Source organism: Liolophura sinensis, chromosome 9, assembly GCF_032854445.1.
Source record: "Liolophura sinensis isolate JHLJ2023 chromosome 9, CUHK_Ljap_v2, whole genome shotgun sequence".
NCBI classification, from domain to species: Eukaryota; Metazoa; Mollusca; class Polyplacophora; order Chitonida; family Chitonidae; genus Liolophura; species Liolophura sinensis.
The window spans coordinates 3,648,524-3,672,592 of NC_088303.1; the positions used below are offsets into that span (position 1 = coordinate 3,648,524).

Consider the following 24,069-nt stretch of genomic DNA (forward strand, 5'->3'; position numbering starts at 1 on the left):
GACGTATGTAGTGTATGTAAAGGACATGACCTGAACCATGTAATCCTGGCGACGATGATTGTATAGGTATTACGGTGACGTATGTAGTGTTTGTAAAGGACATGACCTGAACCATGTAATCCTGGCGACGATGATTATATAGGTATTACGGTGACGTATGTTGTGTATGTAAAGGACATGACCTGAACCATGTAATCCTGGCAACGATGATTGTATGGGTATTGCGATGACATATGTAATTAAATGTACATACATGTTAATGTTTCTCTATGTTTCTAACTTTATTGATTACCGACCTTATGGGTACATATATGTATTTAGACAGAATGTTTCGTTATGGGTGTTTGAATGTAAACTTACACTCATGCTGAATGTCATTGTAATGTATTTAAAGACCGCCCCCGGATACACTTAGATATCTGAATTATCATGTTCAATAACAGTTCTGTTGTGTTGTCACCTTTGTCGTTGTTGTTTATGGTAGAGCTGTACAAGGAGAACGTATTCTCATGTTGTATCATGTTTTATGTTGTCCCAGGTATTCTGTGGAGAATTCTGTACAGCTATTGTGTGCCAGCTGTAATAAAGGAACCATTGTGCACTGGTACACATGCACGTGAATGATGTATTTGGTGGGTTTTTTCTGAGATGGCACGACTTTGTGGATGTACAATTCCAAAGTATTTACCGTATGTTTTTTTTAGAAATAATTAAGTTTACATCATCACTGAATACTTATGCAAATAATTTAGTTCTTTGAATGACGTTTGCCTCTTTGTAGATCATGAATTTAGAACACTTTATTACCATAGAAAGTCGTGGTTGGGGGTAGGGAGGGGAAGAAGAATTTTTGTGCACATGCGCAGTCATCGTGTATTTGTAGTTGACCTTTACTGACTACAGACACCTGTATGTGACTCTTGTACTGTCTTTGCTAAGCACCGATCTTTATTAAGAGCTTCTACTTTTCTGTCATCATCAGACGCGTAGCTCATCATCACTAGTATAATAGTTTTTAATTTCATGAGAGTGACTCTTGCCATTTTATTTTAGCCGCATTTTTACTTTGGATTAAATATAAATTCATTAGGCCGTATTTATATATTCAAAATTTCATTCAGTTGGAAGGTTTATCCTGTTTCATGACACCGAAGTGGTCAAACTATACATTATGGTTTCTGAATGAAAATAGCAACAGCCAACTGAACTACATATACAGACCATTCGTTATATATATATATATATTTTTTTTTCATTTTCTGCATTTGAGGTCAGTCCCAAATGTAGGCAATTATTTGTATAATAGGCCTTTTGGTGGCATTTCTTGTTATGTATAAACCTATATAATTAATAATATGGACGTTTTACGAATTATGTTAAACGTGTCGAAGTCAATGCCGATCTTCGTGACATTAGTAGAGTTATGTTTATGTGCAGCAGTTACTTTATATACTATTTATTAGCTTCTGTGTGACGCAGGTTTGTAAAGCTATGTGCACATGTGCTTTTACAACAACCACGACGGATTTTTTCTCCACGAGATAAGACGTATTGTAAATGTTGTGTAAATGTGGGTGAAGAAAGCTCTGGGTGAAGAGTTCTTTGGTCTGCACTTGAATATCGTGTCTAATAAAGTCTTTGAAATTCACTAAGTTTTTAGTTATTAGATTGGCGTGTTATCCTCACCCGATGATTTAAGATATAATATACAGGTGTTTTTAATCATTTAACCTTGTTCTGTAACTTACAACATGGAAGTGTTTAAATTCAATACGAAGTCTGGAAAAATGTCAAACTCAAAACTAATTCTATGAAAACGTGAGCAAACAAGCCAAAGAATTAGTTTTGATTTAAACATTTTTCCAAACTTTTAATCCATGAACTAAAACTCCTCTACGCCTGTAAGAAAGCAGTCCAAAGCTATCAACTGACGCCACGGTTATAGGTGTATGTGTGCTCATAAAGCACCTAGGTAATACGAAAGGATGCGGTTGCTGTGAGTTCAAGTCCAGTTCATGCTGGCTTCTTCTCCGGCCGTACGTGGGAAGGTCTGTCAGCAACCTGCGGATGGTCGTGGGTTTCCCCCGGACTGTGCCCGGTTTCCATCCACCATAATGCTGGCCGCCGTTGTATGAGTGAAATATTCTTGAGTACGACGTAAAACACCAATCAAATAAATAAATACGAAAGGACTTTGGATCCTTCTGTGTGGCCCGTCCACGAGTGCTAACATCGGGTGTAACTTTGGATCCTTCTGTGCAGCCCGTCCACGAGTGCTAACATGGGGCGTAACTTTGGACCCTTCTGCGCAGCCCGTCCACGAGTGCTAACATGAGGTGTAACTTGGTAAACGCACCCACTGCTTGTGGAGACCTTGATGACAGTAGGCATTGGTCTAACTTTTTCTGAAGACAGCTAGACCTCAACCAATATGTTGCCTGTATTTGCGTATCACATGGGAAAATTACTGAGTAACTTAACAAAGGTACAAGGAGGCAAATTACTCCGGGCATTCAGGTTTGTCCACCTGTGAACCTTCCCGCCATCGTATAAATGTATGGGTAAACAAGAAGCAAATAAATCAGTTAAAGAATGCCAAGGAAACAGACAGAAACATTAAGCAAAAGGAATTCCTATCTGCAATGGCCAATAATACCCTGCAGCCTCTGTTGAACATGCGTTAAAAAAATAATAAAAAGTGTGATAATTAGTAAAACACGGATAACATTGCCGTTAACATTGTCATGGCTGAGCAAGAAATTAGTTAATCACATCAGTTAATACAACTATACTCTCTCCTCACAACGTGAAAATGAAATCAGCTAATTTTGTCTTCTTGCAATATGGGATTTTGCGTTTCTTTTCCATTATTTTCACACCTAACGATTTGCAGTAAAGACGTATACTAAACTGGACTGACAAACTGTAAAAAGCCTAAAGTTGTGTCATATACTGTGCAAGTGATGCTGGCCCCAAAGAGAATTGGATAAACTCATTCACTGTGAATCGGGCACTACAGAACTTGGACAAATGATGGGATAACATTACACACTGCGAATCAGGCTCCAAGGAAACTTTGACAGAGGCTGGGATAAAATTACGGAATCGGGCACCACAGAAGTTGGACAAAGGGCGGGATAACATTGCACACTTTGAATCGGACCCCACGGAAACTTTACCAAAGGCGGAGATAAAATTACACACTGTGAATCGGGCACCACAGAAACTTGGACAGAGGCGGCGATAAAATTAAACACTGTGAATCGGGCACCACAGAAACTTGGACAGAGGCGGCGATAAAATTAAACACTGTGAATCGGGCACCACAGAAACTTGGACAGAGGCGGCGATAAAATTAAACACTGTGAATCGGGCACCACAGAAACTAGTACAAATGCTGAAATAACATTATCATTGCACAATTTGTTTTGTTTTATTTCGTTTCGCTAATTTTTCACATTTATTTCTCACATTTCTGTGGAAGTTAGTTACAAAGGATAGATTCTGATCAGATTGCGTTAAGCACGCAGATTGAAAAACATTGATATAATGATGGGAGCGAGCTATCTTTGCAGCTTTGTCTTTCCGTTGGTTTCAAACTAATGAAGTGTAAAAATTATGTATATATAATTATACATAGCAAAACTGAGTATGTTAACGAGCTCCTAATCTCTGAATTCACGAATAATTCAAGCCCGCCCTTTTTTCCCTTTCTTTTTGCGAGTTTTGAGTTTGGCTTCCAGCAGCTGGTTTCCTCGTCGCTTGATATCGTCTCGGGTGAGAAGTTTCTCGTTATCTATGTCGTGATCGAACAAGTAATCATCTGAAAAACAGAAACTATACCGTCATTAATAAGAGAGAAAACAACAACCGGTAACTAAAGACGACATATAAGCATTAGAACGTCAACGGAAAGGGCAAATATCATACAGAATTTGAAAACAACATAGACAAGAGCATCTACACACATAAAGATTGCAAAAAACTAGATATGTGCATGCACGAAGTGAAAAATCGTCTTAAGTCGAAGCACACTGACTGAAAGCGTCTCGTGCATTTTGCTGGAATGAATGACTAGAATTTCCGAATCCCTTCACTTCTCAGTTCTTTTTCTGCTATTAGTAGAGCAGTGCGCGCTGAAAAGATTTTTGACGTCACGTCAACTGCTTTGTACACGCAGTTGTTACCATTTTCACAAGGGCACAGTGAAGCTGGTTTAAATGCGAAAGATGCCTTAAGCCAGTTTGATGTTGTTCGAAAGAAAGCATTCAATCTGGTTAAACTGCGGCTGGTAGCGAGGTGGTTATTTGTGACAGTTTCAGGGCTTGTGTCGGTTTATCGGTAGCTGGATCTAAAACGCTCCATGCATATTTCTGAATATTTTTGCTATTTCTGAACTGGTTTAAATCTGACCATTTGAACGCTTCAGTTCCTTAGCTGGTATAAACTGAGTGTGATTTCTAAATTATGTGGAAGTCCCCAAATGGATTCTATTGACTTGATCTTTGACCGTGTAAATGGGATTCCTCCCTTTATAGTTATGGAATATATGTTAATTACAATTTGAAAGCAAAACAACACACCCACACACAACAGCTGATGCACCATATATAAATCTGTTGTTTGGAGAGATTTTTTTTAAAATGATGTGAGAGGATTGCAAACAGCTACAAACACCACACCATATTCATTGAAGTTGCTCTCTTGTGGGAGTAGACTTCAGCTGATTGACTTGTGCAGCAATGTCGCTCTCTTAAGAGCTTGATTGTCTGTCATTGAGGAATCCTCCAGAGATTACTACCTGAAGAACAACGTATACTATTGTCACGAAGTCTTTGGTCAAGCCTTTGTACCAGAGTATCTAAAGTGGACAATATTTTCCTATATATTTTACTCCGTAGTGCCCGGAATAATGTGGAACTTTACCACATTTTAAGCACTTATACTGTAATTCTTCAACCTATTCGCATGTTTGCAAGGTGTTTATTCCGAAGGCATTAGTCTGTGAAGACTGTACTTTTGTTTCCAAAATCAACTTACAATGTGACTTGCTCTTTCATATGCGAAAAGGTTGAGGAATTAGGATATGTAAATCATACTGTTTGAAGACCAGTAGTTATAGGGGCGTCGTCTATTCTCACCTAGATCCAACAATCTGCGGGTGAGGGGTTAACAACAGTCACTGACCAAGGCCCAACAAGCAGTGGCTGAGGGGTAAACAACAATCACTGACCAAGGACCAACAAGCAGCGGGTGAGGGGTAAACAACAGTCACTGATCAAGGACCAACAAGCAGCGGCTGAGGGGTAAACAACAGTCACTGACTAAGGCCCAACAAGCAGTGGCTAAGGGGTAAACAATAGTCACTGACCAAGGCCCAACGATCTTCGGCTGATGGGTTAACAACAGTCACTGACCAAGGCCCAAAAAGCAGTGGCTGAGGGCTAAACAACAGTCACTGACCAAGGCCCAACAAGCAGTGGCTGAGGGGTTAACAACAGTCACTGAACAAGGCCCAACAAGCAGTGGCTGAGGGGCAAACAACAGTCACTGACCAAGGCCCAACAAGCAGTGGCTGAGGGGTAAACAACAGTCACTGACCAAGGCCCAACAAGCAGCGGCTGAGGGGTTAACAACAGTCACTGACCAAGGCCCAACAAGCAGTGGCTGAGGGGTAAACAATATTCACTGACCAAGGCCCAACAAGCAGCGGATGATGGGTAAAGAACAGTCACTGACCAAGGTCCAACAAGCAGCGGGTGAGGGATAAGCATCAGTCACCGACCAAGGCCCAACAAGCAGCGGGTGAGGGTAAGCAATAGTCACTGACCAAGGACCAACAAGAAGCGGGTGAGGGGCAAGCAACAGTCACTGACCAAGGCCCATTTGAACGCTCCAGTTCCTTAGCTGGTATAAACTGGGTGTGATTTCTAAATTATGTGGAAGTCCCCAAATGGATTCAATTGACTTGATCTTTGACCGTGTAAATGAGATTCCTCCCTTTATAGTTATGGAATATATGTTAATTACAGTTTTACTATCACTAATCGTTTTGAACATTTAAGTATTGTAGGTTTTATCAGCTGCAAATCCAGCATGTTACAGACAGTGCTCGTTGAAAAAAAATTGCTACATGTACGTCATCATTGCTTAAATTACATCAGCAATTTGTACTTCCTTGGTTCCCACCAGTATATACATCGTTAGGTATCAAGTAGATTGGAAAAATGACTGTACAGAATATCGAAGGATATACATGCAGATTCCTTTGTTAAGACATATTACTTCTTTCCTGTTACATGCATTATCTTTTCTCGAACGTACCGTCTTCTTCGTCCTCGGCCACAACCTTTACTTTGAAGTTATCCGGTGGGAGTCGACTCTCCATGAATTCTTGGAACTGTAAAATTAATAATACCACAAAAATAATGCTATATTGATGTTTCTTTACCTTGCCATTCCCTTCCCTGAAGCTTATGGACAAGTAAATACTCGTTCGGGAAATTAAAATTGTCTTACCTATAACGAGTGCCACTCACAGATCGTTGGTAAATGGACATACAAGATATGCTTCCATCCTCTGGACCGTCACACATAACCCAGTTTTTATTCCTCCCCAAATGGGGGCTGAACCAAGTTTTTCTTTCACCAGTGGTCATTTTTCCCCCAAAAGTGAAACTTTCAAAATTCATACGTTTGTATTTCACAGGTGGTCAGCCGGATTATTTCAAAACTCGACGATTGTGCATTTCAAAACACACGCTTTATTCAAAAATGTTTCCTACAATCATCCTAGATCTGTAACTCAGACAGCGACAGCGACTGACTAACCTTCAGAGACTTGAGTCGCATGTCTAAGTTTTCTCTTCCTTCCTTCCCTATTTCTTTCTGAAGGACGTTGATCTTCCTGCCACAGTTGTGTAAGTCCTCCAGGGGATCTCCTCGGCTGTAGTTGTGGAACGGCTGACAACGGTGCGTGGAAAAATGAATGTAGTAAGATTCCTTTTTTTGACATTCACTTATAGTGGAATCTGATACTATCCCATTCAGCTGTTTGAACTAACTACACTGTAAACACTAATCTGTTGAATTTAACATAATATTATGCTGTCTATGTAATGCTAGTTATAATGATTATAGTATTCCGTCTCCTGAAGCCAGCATGTGTGCTATGGATGCCGAGATAGGAAATGCGTGCATTCGCTCTTTCTATTGATTGCTTAGACCAGAAAAAATGCAAAAGGACGAAATAACGAAAGGACACAAGTGCGAGGCAAAACTACAAAATGAACGAACAAAAGCATGAAAGAGCGCGGCAAAAGTACGAAAGTGAGCGGCAAAAGTACAACAGTGCGACGCAAAACTACAGCAGGACGAAACAGAAGTACGAAAAAGCGATTTAAAAGCGGAAGGTAAAAGTACTAAAGGGTGAGGTTTGGTGGAATTTTGCCCTTTTGATGTGTCGCCCTTTCGTATGCTTTATATGAAGGAAAACTCAAAGAAACACAAGGACGAAATGAAAGTACGAAAGGGCGAGGTGAAAGTACAAAAGCCTAAGGTGGCAAAGCGTTGTTGTTTTGGGTTGCATTTTAATATTTTGTTTCGTCCTTTCAGTTCTAAGTATTCAGTAGAAAAGACGACAGCACTTGGCCGTTTTTGGTGTCCGTATTTGGCTGATAACAGCCCATGTTCCTGCCTTTAAAGTCACCATGGCGCCCATACAATCGACAACTCTTTTTTACCTGTAATCGTTCATGCCAATGTACGTTCAATTTCATAACAATAAAGCACAATGTGTAATCACAATACCGGTTTAAGCTTGACGTTCCACAGTTTCTGGTAAAGCGTGCTAACAGCCAGCTGGATGTCCACGACAAGATGCGTTTCATCATCCAGTTTTTTCTTCAGGTTGTCCCTCCTCTCCTCAGCTTTCTCTGTGTAGCCTTTCATCTCCTCGACCAGTCGCTCACCTCTGAAAGCAAAACAACACACCCACACACAACAATTCATGCACCATACATAAATCTGTTGTTTGAAGAGAATTCTTTTCATAATGATGTGAGAGGATTGCAAACAGCTACAAACACCACACCATATTCATTGAAGTTGCTCTCTTGTGGGAGTAGACTTCAGCTGATTGACTTGTGCAGAAATGTCGCTCTCTTAAGAGCTTGATTGTCTGTCACTGAGGAATCCTTCAGAGAATACTACCTGAAGAACAACGTATACTATTGTCACGAAGTCTTTGGTCAAGCCTTTGTACCAGAGTACCTAAAGTGGACAATATTTTCCTATATATTTTACTACATGGTGCCCGGAATAATATGTGGAACTTTACCACATATTAAGCACTTATACTGTAATTCTTCAACCTATTTGCAGGTTTGCAAGGTGTTTATTCTGAACGCATTAGTCTGTGAAGACTGTACTTTTGTTTACAAAATCAACTTACAATGTGACTTGCTCTTTCATATGCGAAAAGGTTGAGGAATTACGATATGTAAATCATACTGTTTGAAGACCAGTAGTTATACGGGCGTCGTCTATTCTCACCTAGATCCAACAAGCAGCGGGTGAGGGTAAACACCAGTCCCTGACATAATCCCAACAAGCAGCGGGTGAGGGGTTAACAATAGTCACTGACCAAGGACCAACAAGCAGTGGTTGAGAGGTAAACAGCAGTCACTGACCTAGATCCAACAAGCAGCGGTTGAGGCGTAAACAACAGTCACTGACCAAGGCCCGACAAGCAACAGGTGAGGGGTTAAAAAAGTCACTGACCAAGGACCAACAAGCAGCGGCTGAAGGGTAAACAGCAGTCCCTGACATAATCCCAACAAGCAGCGGGTGAGGGGTTAACAATAGTCACTGACCAAGGACCAACAAGCAGCGGTTAAAAGGTAAACAACAGTCACTGACCTAGATCCAACAAGCAGCGGCTGAGGCGTAAACAACAGTCACTGATCAAGGCCCGACAAGCAGCGGCTGAGGGGTTAAAAAAAGTCACTGACCAAGGCCCAACAAGCAGCGGCTGAGGGGTAAACAACAGACACTGACCTAGATCCAACAAGCAGCGGGTGAAAGGTTAACAACAGTCACTGACCAAGGACCAACAAGCAGCGGCTGAGGGGTAAACAGCAGTCACTGACCGAGGGCCAAGAAGCAACAGCTGAGGGGTAAACAACAGTCACTGACCAAGGCCCGACAAGCAGCGGCTGAGGGGTTAAAAAAAGTCACTGACCAAGGCCCAACAAGCAGCGGCTGAGGGGTAAACAACAGACACTGACCTAGATCCAACAAGCAGCGGGTGAAAGGTTAACAACAGTCACTGACCAAGGACCAACAAGCAGCGGCTGAGGGGTAAACAGCAGTCACTGACCGAGGGCCAAGAAGCAACAGCTGAGGGGTAAACAACAGTCACTGACCAAGGCCCAACAAGCAGCGGCTGAGGGGTTAACAAAAGTCACTGACCAAGGCCCAACAAGCAGCGGGTGAGGGGTAAACAAAAGTCACTGACCTAGATCCAACAAACAGTGGGTGAGGGGTAAACAACAGTCACAGGCCTAGATCCAACAAACAGTGGGTGAGGGGAAAACAACAGTCACTGACCCAGATCCAACAAGCAGCGAGTGAGAGGTAAACAACAGTCACTGACCAAGGACCAACAAGCAGCAGGTGAGGGGTTAACAACAGTCACTGACCAACGACCAACAAGCAGTGGGTGAGGGGTAAACAACAGTCATCGACCAAGGCCCAACAAGCAGCGGCTGAGGGGTAAACAACAATCACTGACCAAAGCCCAACAAGCAGCGGGTTAGGGGTTAACAATAGTCATTGACCAAGGACCAACAAGCAGCGGATAAAGGGTAAACAACAGTCACTGACCAAGGCCCAGCAAGCAACGGGTGAGGGATAAGCAACAGTCGCCAACAAAGGACCAACAAACAGCGGGTGAGGGGCAAGCAACAGTCACTGACCAAGGCCCAACAAACAGTAGCTGAGGCGTAAACAGGCACTGACCAAGGCCCAACAAGCAGTGGCTGAGGGGTAAACCACAGTCACTGACCAAGGCCTAACAAGCAGCGGCTGAGGGGTAAACAATAGTCACCAACCAAGGACCAATAAGCAGTGGGTGAGGGGTTAACAATAGTCACTGACCAAGAACCAACAAGTAGCGGATGAAGGGTAAACAATAGTCACTGACCAAGGCCCAACAAGCAGTGGGTGAGGGGTAAACAAAAGTCAGTGACCTAGATCCAACAAGCAACGGCTGAGGGGTAAACAAAAGTCACTGACCAAGGCCCAACAGGCAGCGGCTGAGGGGTTAACAATAGTCACTGACAAAGGACCAACAAGCAGCGGCTGAGGGGTAAACAACAGTCACTGACCTGAATCCAACAAGGAGTGAGTGAGGGGTAAATAAAAGTCACTGACCTAGATCCGACAAGCAGCTGGTGAGAGGTAAAAAACAGTCATCGACCTAGAAACAACAAGCAGTGGCTGAAAGGTAAACAACAGTCAATGACCAAAGCCCAACAATCAGCGGGTGAGGGGTTAACAATAGTCATTGACCAAGAACCAACAAGCAGCGGGTGAGGGGTAAACAACAGTCACTGACCTAGAATCAAAAAGCAGTGGGTGTGGGATAAGCAACAGTCACGAATGAAGGACCAACAAGCAGCGGGTGAGGGGTTAACAATAGTCACTGACCAAGGAACAACAAGCAACGGGTGAGGGGTTAACAATAGTCACTGACTTAGATCCAACAAGCAGCGGCTGAGGGGTTAACAACAGTCACTGACCAAGAACCAACAAGCAGCGGATGAGGGGTAAACAGCAGTCACTGACCTAGATCCAACAAGCAGTGGGTAAGGGGTTAACAACGGTCACTGACCAAGGCCCAACAAGCAGTGGCTGAGGGGTAAACAACAGTCACTGACCAAGGCCCAACAAGCAGCGGCTGAGAGGTAAACAAAAGTAACTGACCTAGATCCAACAAGCAGCGGGTGAGGGGTAACAACAGTCACTGAACAAGGCCCATCAAGCAGCGGGTGAGGGGGAAAAACAGTCACTGACCAAAGCCCAACAAGCAGTGACTGAGGGATAAGCAACAGTCACTGACCAAGGCCCAACAAGCAGCGGCTGAGGGGAAAACAACAGTCACTGACCAAAGCCCAACAAGCAGCGGGTGAGGGGTAAACAACAGTCACTGATCGAGGCCGGATTTAGAGTATGTCTAATTCGTTGATTCTCACCTAGTTCCAACAAACAGCGGCTGAGGCGTAAACATCAGTCACTGACCAAGGCCCAACAAGCAGTGGCGGAGGGGTAAACAGCAGTCACTGAATAAGGCTCAACAAGCAGTGACTGAGGGGTAAACAACAGTCACTGACCAAGGACCAACAAGCAGCGGCTGAGGGGCAAACAACAGTCACTGACCAAGGCCCAACAAGCAGTGGGTGAGGGCTAAACAACAGTCACTGACCAAGGCCCAACAAGCAGCGGCTGAGGGGTAAACAGCAGTCATTAACCAAAGTCCAACAAGCAGCGGCTGAGGGGTTAACAATAGTCACTGACCAAGACCCAACAAGCAGTGGCTGAGGGCTAAACAACAGTCACTGACCAAGGCCCAACAAGCAGTGGCTGAGGGCTGAACAAGTCACTGACCAAGGCCCAACAAGCAGTGGCTGAGGGGTAAACAACAGTCACTGATCGAGGGCCAACAAGCAGCGGCTAAGGGGATAACAACAGTCACTGACCAAGGCCGAACAAGCAGTGGCTAAGGGGTAAACAACAGTCACTGTCCAAGGCCCAACAAGCAGCGGCTGAGGGGTAAACAACAGTCACTGACCTAGATCCAACAAGCAGCGGGTGAGAGGTAAACAACAGTAACTGACCAAGGACCAACAAGCAGCGGGTGAGAGGTAAACAACAGTCACTGACCAAGGACCAACAAACAGCGGCTGAGGGGTAAACAACAGTCACTGACCAAGGCCCAACAAGCAACGGCTGAGAGGTAAACAACAGTCACTGACCAAGGCCCAACAAGCAGCGGCTGGGGGGTGGGGGAATGGGGGAGTAAACAACTGTCACCGACCAATGTCCTATTTGGAGTGCACCGTATACACCGAATACGCAGCATGCTTACTTACTCTCTCGAGTATCCTTCATATCGCAGCAGACTATAGGCCTCTCTCAGTTTCTCCAGTTCCATGCCGAGTTTACGGCGGATTGTGAGGAACTCCTTCTCCTGAGCCTGCAGCTGTTCTCGAGTGTTGTCCTGATTGGCTACGCGGAACACGACATCCTGCAGCACCACGGGGAACAAAGAAAACAACACTGAAGTAAAAAATATCATGTTTTTGCAATGTTCACATCAAAAGGAAGTCATGTCAGAGTTGTTTAGGATCTGAAGACCAAAGCAGAGCAATTTTGCAGCCCTAGTTTACTGCAGCTGCACTTGTGCCATGGTCCTGCAATCGACATTACCGGCTAGAAAAGTGCTCCTTATTTTATGGAGATGACATGTTAAGCAGGACATTGTCTTTGTTAAATGCAACTTGTTCCTTGTCTGTGAAAGATTTAATCCACTACAATTAATATGGCCGTATGCCTTCAGCAGACAAAATTGTCACAACTTTTTGCAATTACATTTTGTGTTCCAAACATGCATTATAACGATTGTGTTTCTATCACACTTAACTAGCTAGAGTGTCACATTTCGTTCCGATTGTGACAGGCCTATATATTCCCGCTTAAAAGTACTGTTCATGGCGCCTTGTAAAACTGTGAACTATGTCAAGTAGAAACATTGGCGCAAAAAGAGAAAATGCAGCAAACAAATAGTGATACTGTCGTGTTAAAAATGTTGATGAGTAATTTACAATGATATATTTTATGTCCCAGGAGCGCTCACTCACATTGATATCCGACACTTTAACAGAGTCTTTGATTTTCTCGAAGGCATCCTCGTAATTCAGTACCCTCTGTTGTCGTTGGATGTGATTCTGTCTCTTTCTGGACTGGGCTTCTATCAACGTAATCGCAAAGATTCGTCAACCATGAAACTATTCTCAAGCAACTGATACAATTACACGGAGCCTTAATTACCCAATAAGCTATTGGCTTACTTCAGCAAACATTTGCACTTGTCAGACGAAACTACGTCACTTCAGTCAAAAAAAACAAAAAAACAAAAGCAATTACTTCTCTTGTGTGTTGATTATTCATTCACCACTACCAAAACGTTCATCGATTTAGAACATAATTAAACCGTTCCAATCTAGCTCTTTCGGTTCATCGGAGAACTAGACAACCATGCAAGGCCTGGATTCGAATCTTACTCCTATCGTCAAATTTACACGATTTCTTTTCAATATTGTGACATACACTCCGTTCGTACGTGGGAAGGTCTTGCAGGAACCCGCGGATGGTTGTTGGTTGGCATCAGAGTCTGCCCGAATTTCTCCTACCATAATGCTGACCTCCGTCATACAGGGAAAATATTCTTGAGTACGGTGGAAAATCAATTAATCAATCAGTATGGCGATACTATATCACAGCTAACAATTCCTATGATTTAATTGACTGAACACGGCAAAATCGCCCTAGTTACAAGATAGAGCTGTTGCTGAACGATTCGTTGCAATGATAGGCATGTGGACTGCCACGTATGAGGTTCGAAAGGGATAAGGCTATATAAAATACATAACTATGAATATCGCTGGACATCCGTTCAAAGTATGATATAATATATCTGAAAAGTAAATAAAAAAAGAAAGCAAATGTGAACGCAAAGGCCACTTAAAACTACATCGGCAACTACCGTTATACATTTTTTTCAGAACTGTTCTCCTGATCGTCAAGAACTCATGTGTTTGAATTGTAAGACTGTGGAGGAAAGAAAAACACTTGTTCGCTTACTGACAACGAAAGTGGCCTCAATAATAATAATAATAATAATAATAATAATAATAATAAAACAATTACTCCCACCCCCCACCCCCAAAAATTAAAGACTAAAATAATAACTTTTTCAATGGCCATAGTGAAGCTAACATCAGTTTTTGTTATTTTTCACATTGGCGTTACTAATTTATAAACTCTGTTACATAATGAAAGCATCAAGTATGTAAGATACGCATATATTTTGTCCATGTACATACAATGAACTTACCTGAAATAGCGTCAGTGCTTAACATTGGTCTACCCTGAAAAAAAAAAAAGGCCAAACTGAAAATTTCCTGTCTGAAATACTTTGACGGGTAAAGGATGAAAGGCAAATTACGGTCTTTCAACTGCGCGCATACAACAAAGTGTAACAAATTAAGATTATATTTAACAAATGAAATGATGGAATACTATGAATAAGGTTATGCCAAACTTTTGTTGCATAAAATCGTTTGATGTAAAAAATGAAAATTAGAACCAAAAAATCACCCGTCGCTCGTATCTTTCGGTTGGTTCTCGTCTGCGCTCCACTTCTTTTTTCATCTGGTTCAGGAGTTGGTCACGTGATTTCTTGGCTCTATAAAGCTCTCGCTCTGTTGTCATCAATTGTCTCTGAAATTCGACAAACCCGTACAGTTAGGCCAAACATGTTTACTTCTTTGACTGTTGTTTAAACGCAATCATCAAGTTTTTCACACATACGATGGCGGTCATTTTCATGGATGGATTACCCGGCCTAAGCTGACCTTTGGCAAATTACTGTCGAGCTGTCACATGGGTGACGTATATGTAGACATACACAACACAGTGTACACGTGGTCTTCATGAACTTTAAACTTGTCAAACGGTCACACAAGCGTCGTCACCAAAGCCCCACAAACAGTGAGGGCGAAGTCTGAAAATTCCCTGTCTAAACCAGTGTCCCATCTGGTTTGCCTGGGCTCACTTCAGTTTTGAGAGCGGGGGCAGGACAGAGTGCATGTAGGTGACAGGAAATGTTAGGAGACTGTAAAGATATTAAACTTTGGTCTAAACAGTTAGAAGGAATAAGCGGTGTGTAGTGTGTTGTTTTCTTGAAAATAGATCCTCAGTCCAAAGCCATGGCATACGGTTTCGTAGTTACTTTTCTGTACGGCATCCTAAGGATCGTCTCTTCCCTACGGGTATGTAAGGTCTAGACCTGAATAGAAACTAGAAACTGCCATATTTCTTTTACGGTTGAATTTGGCCTAGTAAGAGGAACATGTTTTGAGCTCATCATGACTCAAGGCACATGTGTGGATAAACATTTTTCGTATATTTCGCCATGGCTTTGGACTTATATTCCTGAAAGCACGGCGGCATGGAGGAATGCCGTCGAATGTGTTCAGAATTACCCATGATGCATTGTGATCAGGGCTGGCTTAAGGTGCCAACATTGAAAATTGTCCGTTGATAGCTGTGGAGAGGAGGGAGAGTCGTTCATTTCTCGGTTTGAGTGAGATGTTGCCAACCTATGGGGCAGGTTACTTGCAGCACATGTATAGTAATAAACAGTTACCTCCAAAGTCTTTGTTAAATGCACAGGCTTACATTTCTATTTCTTAAGTAACGTGGTGTCATTTAAATATTTGTAGCGAGAAAACTATAGATCGTAGCTCAAATCCGTTGGCATGCACCAGAAACTACATGCCTTGGACTACAGTTTGGTGAAAGTTTCAGATCTTAGTCTGAGATTGTAGCTTTCGTAGATCTCAAGTGACTGGCCATTGAAATTACGTGATCGAAAAACGCCTTTGACCATATCTCAAAAGTTACAAAGATAGGCAAAATCCGATAATATCCCAGCACAGAGTCACCTAATTAAGCTAATTGTAGAAGGCCCAGTTGAAAAAGTGGGCCAAGCGCACTTAAGGAACAGATTTAATGGTTGCCACCTTCTCGTAACAAAATGGTGTACTCGGATAAAACTTTTCATAAATGAGATGGTGTTGAAAGTAAAACTAGTCGATCAAGTGAAGGGCTTCTTGCTAACGGCCCCTTCCACTTTGGAGATCTTAATGTGAACCTCTGGAAGTTTAAGTATGGTAAACAGTGCTGCCATATAGGGGGCCCACCAACGTCTCGAGAATTTCTTAATCTAACCTACCTTGGCAACTTCGCTGGTAGTGCAGGCTTTGCCACTGAGGGCGGTCATCTCTTTACTATCTCTCCTGGCTTGGATAACGGCTTCTTCCAGAGCATCCAGACGGCTTGGGTAATTCCGGCACTCCTGTCAACGGTACCGAGGAGGGATATTTATTTACTTGATTAGTGTTTTACGCCATACTCAAGCTTACACGACGACGGCCAGCATCATGGTGGGAGGACACCGCACAGCGACTGGGGGAAACCCACGGCCCTTTGTGCCAGACCTCTCCACGTGCTGCAGATTAAAGTAAGAGCCTATACCGTTCGAAAAAACACCGTCATTCAATGTCTTGCTCCGCCTTTCTAGGTATAGTTATGCTCCACAGCTTCATATGTATTGCCTCTATCTTGAATGGACTGGACTGGTCTGCAGCTTTCACTTTGTTGCCCTCCGTTTATCACTATGTAGAGTAGGAGATTTGCAGCACTGTATCTAGTGTGTCACATTATGTACAAGTAACAACTGCTGCCTACAGTTAACATCCATGTAACCTCATGTGGTACACTCCTCCACAGTCCAATCTACACTCTGCTCTCCTTTCTTATATTTTCTTCACATACGAAAAAAGACACATGGTGGCAGCGGTGATCAGAACTCTTTGAACCTTTCGAAGTGACTTTTGATTGAGTAATTGCCTAGATCAACGAACTTTGTAAACAAACTGTCTGCGCTGTCCTCAACATGCAGTGTGGATTAGTACAGTGTGTCTAGGTCAACGTTACAACAACATCACTACATAATGGCTCAGAGCAATCGTGCGGAGGCTAATGTTGTACAGTTATCTGGTCAACATCATATCTCACCACATCCTTCTCTTAATTTACAAACTACTCTACAAGATAGTTGGAAAATATGGCAAACAAAAATGGAGAAACTACTCTGTCGTGGCCAGACTTGACCAGCAAACAGGAGAATACCGAACTGCTCTCTTTCTCAATATGATCGCTGAAGATGTTCTCAAAATCTAGAATGGTCTCAAGTTCTTTGAGGGTGAAAGTGCTAATGACTTGGACACTATTACAGCTAAGCTCAATCAAGACATTGTAGACCAGGTGAATGAGACCTACGAACGTTATACGTATTTAACAAACGTGATCAGAGCCCTTCAGAAAGTATTGGCAAATACCTGACTTCTCTAAGCACTCTCGCCAAAACGTATAATTTCTGTGAATGCTTACACGACCCTCTCATCCGTGATCGAATCGTCGCTGAAATACGTGAAAAAGCTACTAGAAAGCGCCCGTTACACGATGCTATACTCACTCTGGTTCAATGTGTAGATATCTGCAAAGCCCGTGGAGCAAGCTCAACTCAGCTGAAAGCCATGAGACAACCTGATGGAATTAATATAGTCCACCCAACTGAAAAATCTTTGTAATAAAACTCATGTAATGCAGAGATCAAGTGTCCCGCCTAGGGCAAGAAAAGGTGGTAAATGTGGTGAAGAAAATCATTTTTCTATTAAATGCCTTAAAGGCAAGCCTCACAAAGTTCACACTATCCAGTCTGACTCTCAGGACACTGACTCTGACTATGTCCTCGCTGTTCAGTCAAAGTCAAAGTCAAAATCAATGGAAGCCCATAACCAACAATCTAACACGTCACAGACCCATAAAGCCAACAAATCAGCAGTGAACTGTAATGAACACTCTAAGAAAGCCATCTATGCTGAAATGTTAATTAACGACAAAACTGTGAAATTCCGAATAGATTGTGGAGCTACTATAAATGTACTGCCTTCTAAATATCTGTCGTATCTCAGATTTGTCTCCTTGCGACAAACACCTGCAGATGTGGAATATCACCACGATTGTACCACTGGGTAAACACAGAATCAATATGAAAACAGCACAAACAACAAGGAATACAATGTTGAATTGTGATTGTTCGGGACCCCCTCACACTTTTACTAGGGAAACGTGCATCTGAACACATGGGACTGATTACTGTGAATTACAATCTGTTCACAAGTGTTGCCTATGTCTCATCTATCCCTGCCATGAATTCACGCCACCTGTCTCTCATTAAAGACCATGAAGACGTCTTTGACAGTGAACAAATAGGTATTCTACCAGATGAAGTACACCTCTATACAGACATTGAAACGTGAATGATACCAGTTACCTGTCATGGAAGAAATACTTTCCGGACTCTAACGCTAAAACGTTCTTAAAATTGGATCTCTCTTCTGGATATTGGCATGCAGTCTTGAACTATGAGTCAAGTCACCTTTCAATCTTTCACTCCACCATCGGAAGTTACAGATGGGACATCTTCCCTTTGGAACAGGTGTTAGTTCTAAAATATTCCAGAAGCACCTCGCTCAGGCATTGGACGACCTGAATGGAATTCTGAATGTGTCAGATGACATTTTGGTTGAAGGATCAGGTTATACTCAGGCCGAATCTCAAGTCGGTCATGACGCTAACCTTGTAGCTCTATTACAATGTTGTAGAGACAAAGTCGTTAAACTAAGTCGGTCTAAGGCAGAACTTAGTAACACAGAACCTTCTTGGACACAAAGTGACCGGTGAAGATTTGAAACCTGACCCTGCAAAGGCTGAGGCGGTAACTAAATTAGAATCCCGACCTAATGTGGAAGGAGTACAGCGACTGAACGGAATAATCAACTACCTAGCCAAGTTTCTTCCCTGCCTGTCTGAAGTTATAGAACCAATACGACAACTAACTCGAAAGACGTCCCATGGAATTGGTCTGATATCCAGGACGTAGCTTTCAGTGAAGTGAAACGACCCGTTAGTCAAGCATCTGACTTAGTATTCTATGACTCTAGAACTTAGTTATCCAGTGTGACGCCAGCGAACGCGGTCTTTGTGCAACCCTCCTGCATTATGGAAAACCTGTGGCGTACGTAAGCCGTGCTCTGACGGATGTGGAAACTCGCTACACCCAGATAGAAAAGGAAATGCTTGCCATTGTATTTTCTCTGGAGAAATTCCATCAATACACCTATGGGCGCCACAAAGGCCACAACAGTACAGCGACGCCCAGACGAGAGATCATATGCCGTAGAAAACTCTGATGGAGTCTACAGACGCAATCCACACTTGTGAGCAACAGCAACCCCTAAGTCAGCAGAACCACAGCAATCTCCACCTCAACTTGCATGTGCTCCTTCCAGTCCAGCAACTCCTCAACGACCCACTACAAACCATGCCAGTTCTATAATCCGTGAACCGTCAAACAATAGCCCTTACAAAGCAACGTCCCTTGATGCTTCACCAGTTGTAACCCGCTTTAGTCGTGTTGTGAAGCGCCCGGCTTATCTGAATGACTTTGTGCAAAAGTAACTGATAAATGGACTGTGAAAGTAAATGTAACAGTAAAGCTTTAATATTGGTTTCTCCTTTAACAGCTTATGTTATACTGTTTATGCTGGGTTTAAGTCTTCGTTTGTTTCATACATCTGTGAGTTAATGTAAATGTAATTGTGTTAATCTGTTCGCGCTGCAAACTAGGCCTGTGTGAACTAAGGACTTTGTGAATGAACTGAAATGTATATCGTTCAGATTTTCATGATACTGAAGTTCTCAGAAAAGGGAGAATGTCACATTATGTATAAGTAATGACTGCTCCCTACAGTTAGCATCCATGTAACCAAGCAATGACTGCTCCCTCGGCTTGCGGTACAACCTCATGTAGTGAAGTCCTCCACACCTTGATCTACACTCTGCTCTCCTTTCTTACCTTTTCTTCACACGCAAAGAATGACAAACAGAGCACCGGGTTTAATAATTCTGTCTTGTTCCCGGTGTAGACTGTAGTGTTCATGTTAGAACAGCAGCAATACTCACGGAAGCTGTGGTGAATAAACGTAACTTGAAAGGCGGTGTGAGACATAATTCTAATACGATTGGCCCCTACTTTCTAATGTTTAGCGAATGATCCTTGTCTAAACAGCGAAGTTACCCGCCTAATTCCTGTTTGCTGTTAGGGACATACCACGGGTTAGCTCTGAGATCTGTTAGCCTTGCTCTCAGGTTAGCTTCCACATTAACTGCTCTGAACCATTACATTCACTAACCTGGAACTCGGTCCTTTCATCTGCCCTGTCTCCAAAGTGCCAACGCTGAGAGGTGTCCCGTGCTCTTAAAATAATTCTGAATTCATATCACCTCATTATGTGGGAATAATACGGGCAATAACATCGTAAATAACACAAATGTGACCGACGCTCCCACTCAGAGGGCATCAGAACTTCGCAAGCCACCATTTTCAAATCACCAGACTCGGTTGCTAGGGTGGACTCGGCTACTCTTCCCAAAATTAAAACCAACTTTTTTCACAATATAATTGATTATAGATCATTTCTGTTCATTATTAACACACAAAAGACTCCCAAACAATTTGTCAATCGCCCTATAGATGGTGTACATCTAATTGCTTTCAGTCAAATCATTCCACGAGTTTATCTTTTTCCGGACGATGCCGAGTGCGGCCGACTTAAATTGAAAATGGTGATTAGCGAAGTTAGGCTTGCCGCCGATGTAACAGATACATTTGTGTTAATTTTGACGTTATGGTCTTCATTATTCACAAATAACTACATGATATGAAATAAGAATTACTGAAGGGGTTAAAAGAAACCTGTCTTCGTAGAGTACAGCTTGCACATGTTGAGGACAGCACACGCGGACGTACCGAGCTCCAGGTTAGTAAATGGAAGAGTACAGATCTGTATTGCTGATAGCTAAACTGGGAAGAATAAACAGATCTCAGATCTGAGGACAGGTGGGACATACCACGGTTCACTGTGTAGTGCTAAGAATCTAATGTGACCTCCATCCTCAAGATAATAAATATATTAACTTAGATGAGTTTTATACCACATAAAGCCTAGCTTTCGGAAACATATAGAAACGCTTTCACTTTTCAAGCTATACCAATATGATATAGGGTTGATGTTATATGTTGTTCTTTTGCAGAAAATCTACACCTGTGCTACAAACAGGAGATATTACTTCACATGATAACGTATATCTCTTCACTATGTGATGTCATGAAAGTTAGGCCAGGCGCAAATTGTGATTACTTGATAAAACCGGTTCCAGGCAGTTATTCTACTTTAAGAATTAAGTTATTAACACTGCCAGGCTCCAGCCGGTGGTCACTCACCTCCTGCATGAAGTTCAGTATCTCATTATACCTGTTAGTGATATGTTTGGCCGTTTCGTATTTGATCCGAGCTTTGTCCAGATCGTTTTGTAGCTGGTGGACCCGCTGTGGACAGAGAAAAATAATGAACTGTTACAGAAAAGAAGACTTGATTGAATAACTGATTCTCTTAAATACTGACAGAATGAGATAAGAACAGGGAATGTGCAAATGTTAGATCCCCTCATTCCAACTCTGTCAAAATAGAGGAGCCATACATATTTATGTTTGTACATGACCAGAAACTCAATTCCCCTGTTCAAGATTAATCGACTGAATTAGTCAATCAACGAGATTTTCTTTAACGCTATACTCAAGAATTGTTAATTATACGATGGGTTTACTTGAGCCAACTAGAGGAGGAAACTTGTAAGCTCTGGGAAAACCACTCTGGAAAAATTAGTGGAAGACAAGTCCTCTTCAAAGCACGTTAGACTGCCCAACCACACAAGCGTCGCCGACTGTTTATTATTACCTCGGCCTCAGAAACAGTAATGGCGGGGGAATCAACAAGTTCCCTCACCAAGGTCGGATTTGATCGGTACTAGCAACAAGAACAGTCGTACCCTTTCTCCCTCCTTGTCGGCCTCGGATTCAGGATTAACAATAAGCCGGGCCAGCATTTCTTGTAACTCCTGTAGGCGTGACTGTCTCACTTCTGACTCGTACTTCAACTCATTCAAGTACTTCTTCGCCTCGCAGACTCGGACGTCCATGGTGTTTATGGCTTGCTGCAATGTACATTTTACCAACCAGTTAGTCAATGTTAAACAGCAATCCACTTCTTTATTTAATGACTTTTTTTCTTTATGTACGAAGTTTGTCAACTTCCCCGATACAAATTTTTGACTATTATAGTCAATGGAGTTGTAGAAATGAATAACGAAGAAATACACGCTTTTCTTCAAAATACTCCCAGTAAAATTGAATTTTCAGTACAATTCTAAACAGTATCGTATCTGCGAAAAAAAAATTATGAAATACTTACCCTACATGTGTAGGATTTCATTGCAAGGAGCTCTTCTTTCCGGGAGTTAAAGACGTTATGGATAACCTTCTTGTCTCCCTGTAAAATACATGAATGGTCATAATGGCTCTTAATGCTGAACATAATTGCTTCGTTTATTACTCCGATTTGTCAATATTGTTTTGAAAACTACTCGTGCGACGACGAAATAAACAACGAGGAAATAAATGATAAGGAAATAAACAATGGAATATGTTTAGTTGCACGAAAAGAAAAAGGTTAAATCCATGCCAGAAAATCTGTAGTGACAAGTGACATAAATGGTGCTATATATGGGATGCGTGACAAATTCGTCTAACAGAAACATCATTCTGGGGGGAGATGAGAAGCCCGGATGGAGACCGTGTTCTACAAACCAAAGTCACATTTTTACCTATTACATCCTTAAGAACTTTGCAGTTCCATGCACATACAACGAAATTTGTTTTTAAAAAAACACCGCACTTGTGATTGTGTGATAATGTCATGATTAACTTCAGACACCAAACACCTCACCATGATGCCGTCAACCCACCCAACCGACCTAGAACGCACCATCATGCCTAGTACCTCACCATGATGCCATTCTGAATAAGCGACCTCTTCTGACGGTTTTCTTGCCTCAGTTGCAGAATCAGAGCTTCATTCTTCTCCTTTCTCTCTTCCGCGCTCTCTAAATATGCCTTTAAATCTCTCTCTGAAAATAACGCATGCATAAAGTTGTTCTGATATGTTGAACTTTAACTTTAACACATAAGGTGCGGTTCAAACCCGACCTTGGGGCTTGGAAATTCGTAGATATTCGTGGTCGAGTTAATTACATGCTTGTCTATCAGTCGTTAAGACACACGAAGTACTGGTTCAAATTTTTCTTGAACAGAGAATTTGTGTATTCCTCGCTCTAATGTGGAAAACCATTTGTCTTTCATCAATAAGGTGTTCATGTAACCTGTGGGAAAATTCGTCATTAACTTGCTAAAGGTCAGTGGTTTACCTGGACTCATCAACTTCCTCCATGCACAATAAAATACCTCCATGCACAATAAAATACCTCACAATGCACAATAAAATACCTCACAATGCACAATAAAATACCTCCATGTACAATAAAATACTTCCATGCACAATGTCATCATGTATGTGTAAAATGTTTCAGCAAGGCCTGAGAATACATTAAAGGGCAATGGGATAAACCAATATATTTGAGAAACTTGCTAACTATACGTTTTTTACTTAGGCCTTACCCTCTTAATTTCCTTTCAAATATCTGTATCGATGCAAAAAATTGCATCGATACTGTTGTTCTGACTTTTTGCAACAGCCACGACATCCCACAAGAAGTCGACCGTATGGTTTTGTGTCGTGAAGTGAATGGTCATTGTTAAAAGACAGCTTTTTTTTAGCCTTGGTACCGTGCATGAACGACAACAGGGTATCTCCCAAATCCAGTCACTGATTAGTCACATTTAGCGATAAAGAGAGAACAACAACAACAACAGAGTTGAAGGGATGGTTTACCTTGTAAATGGATTTTGCCCCTCACTTCTTCTATCTGTTCATTAAGAGGCCACAAGCCCTCCACTGTCTTTGGGCTGACATCTCCTTTCTGTGCCATGATGTAAATCAATTTTTGAGCGATGGAAAAGTGGACGGATTTTCCGCCTTCAAAATCCCGAAGACGTTACTGATGTTATCCGGTGTGACGTAGTCTGTGTGTGACGTCATAGTCACTAAACGTCATCAGTCACTAAACGTCATCAGTCACTAA

The 24,069-nt window shown here is 42.2% G+C and overlaps 1 protein-coding gene across 1 annotated transcript; it reads right to left on the bottom strand.

Annotated features, from left to right (window-relative positions):
- Positions 1-3,418: 3,418 nt before the first annotated feature.
- Positions 3,419-23,968, bottom strand: LOC135475270 (outer dynein arm-docking complex subunit 3-like). The gene is made up of 14 exons (XM_064755106.1): positions 23,820-23,968; positions 22,877-22,998; positions 22,284-22,361; positions 21,862-22,026; positions 21,257-21,361; positions 16,079-16,201; positions 14,440-14,562; positions 14,177-14,210; positions 12,921-13,030; positions 12,153-12,307; positions 7,810-7,972; positions 6,832-6,963; positions 6,325-6,400; positions 3,419-3,823 (listed from the first exon to the last, which is right to left on the bottom strand). Exons 1-14 carry the CDS (start codon positions 23,914-23,916, stop codon positions 3,690-3,692), a joined length of 1,617 nt encoding a protein of 538 aa, XP_064611176.1. The 5' UTR covers positions 23,917-23,968; the 3' UTR covers positions 3,419-3,689.
- Positions 23,969-24,069: the final 101 nt, after the last annotated feature.

What these genes read in the sequence shown, in the direction of transcription:
- LOC135475270 (XM_064755106.1), bottom strand. Translation starts at nt 23,916, where the DNA reads ATGGCACAGAAAGGAGATGTCAGCCCAAAGACAGTGGAGGGCTTGTGG. An exon ending in GGGCAAAATCCATTTACAAG is followed by an intron (nt 22,999 to 23,819) that starts GTAAACCATCCC and finishes CGTTATTTTCAG; the next exon opens with AGAGAGATTTAAAGGCATAT. An exon ending in TGCGACTCAAGTCTCTGAAG is followed by an intron (nt 6,401 to 6,831) that starts GTTAGTCAGTCG and finishes TTAATTTTACAG; the next exon opens with TTCCAAGAATTCATGGAGAG.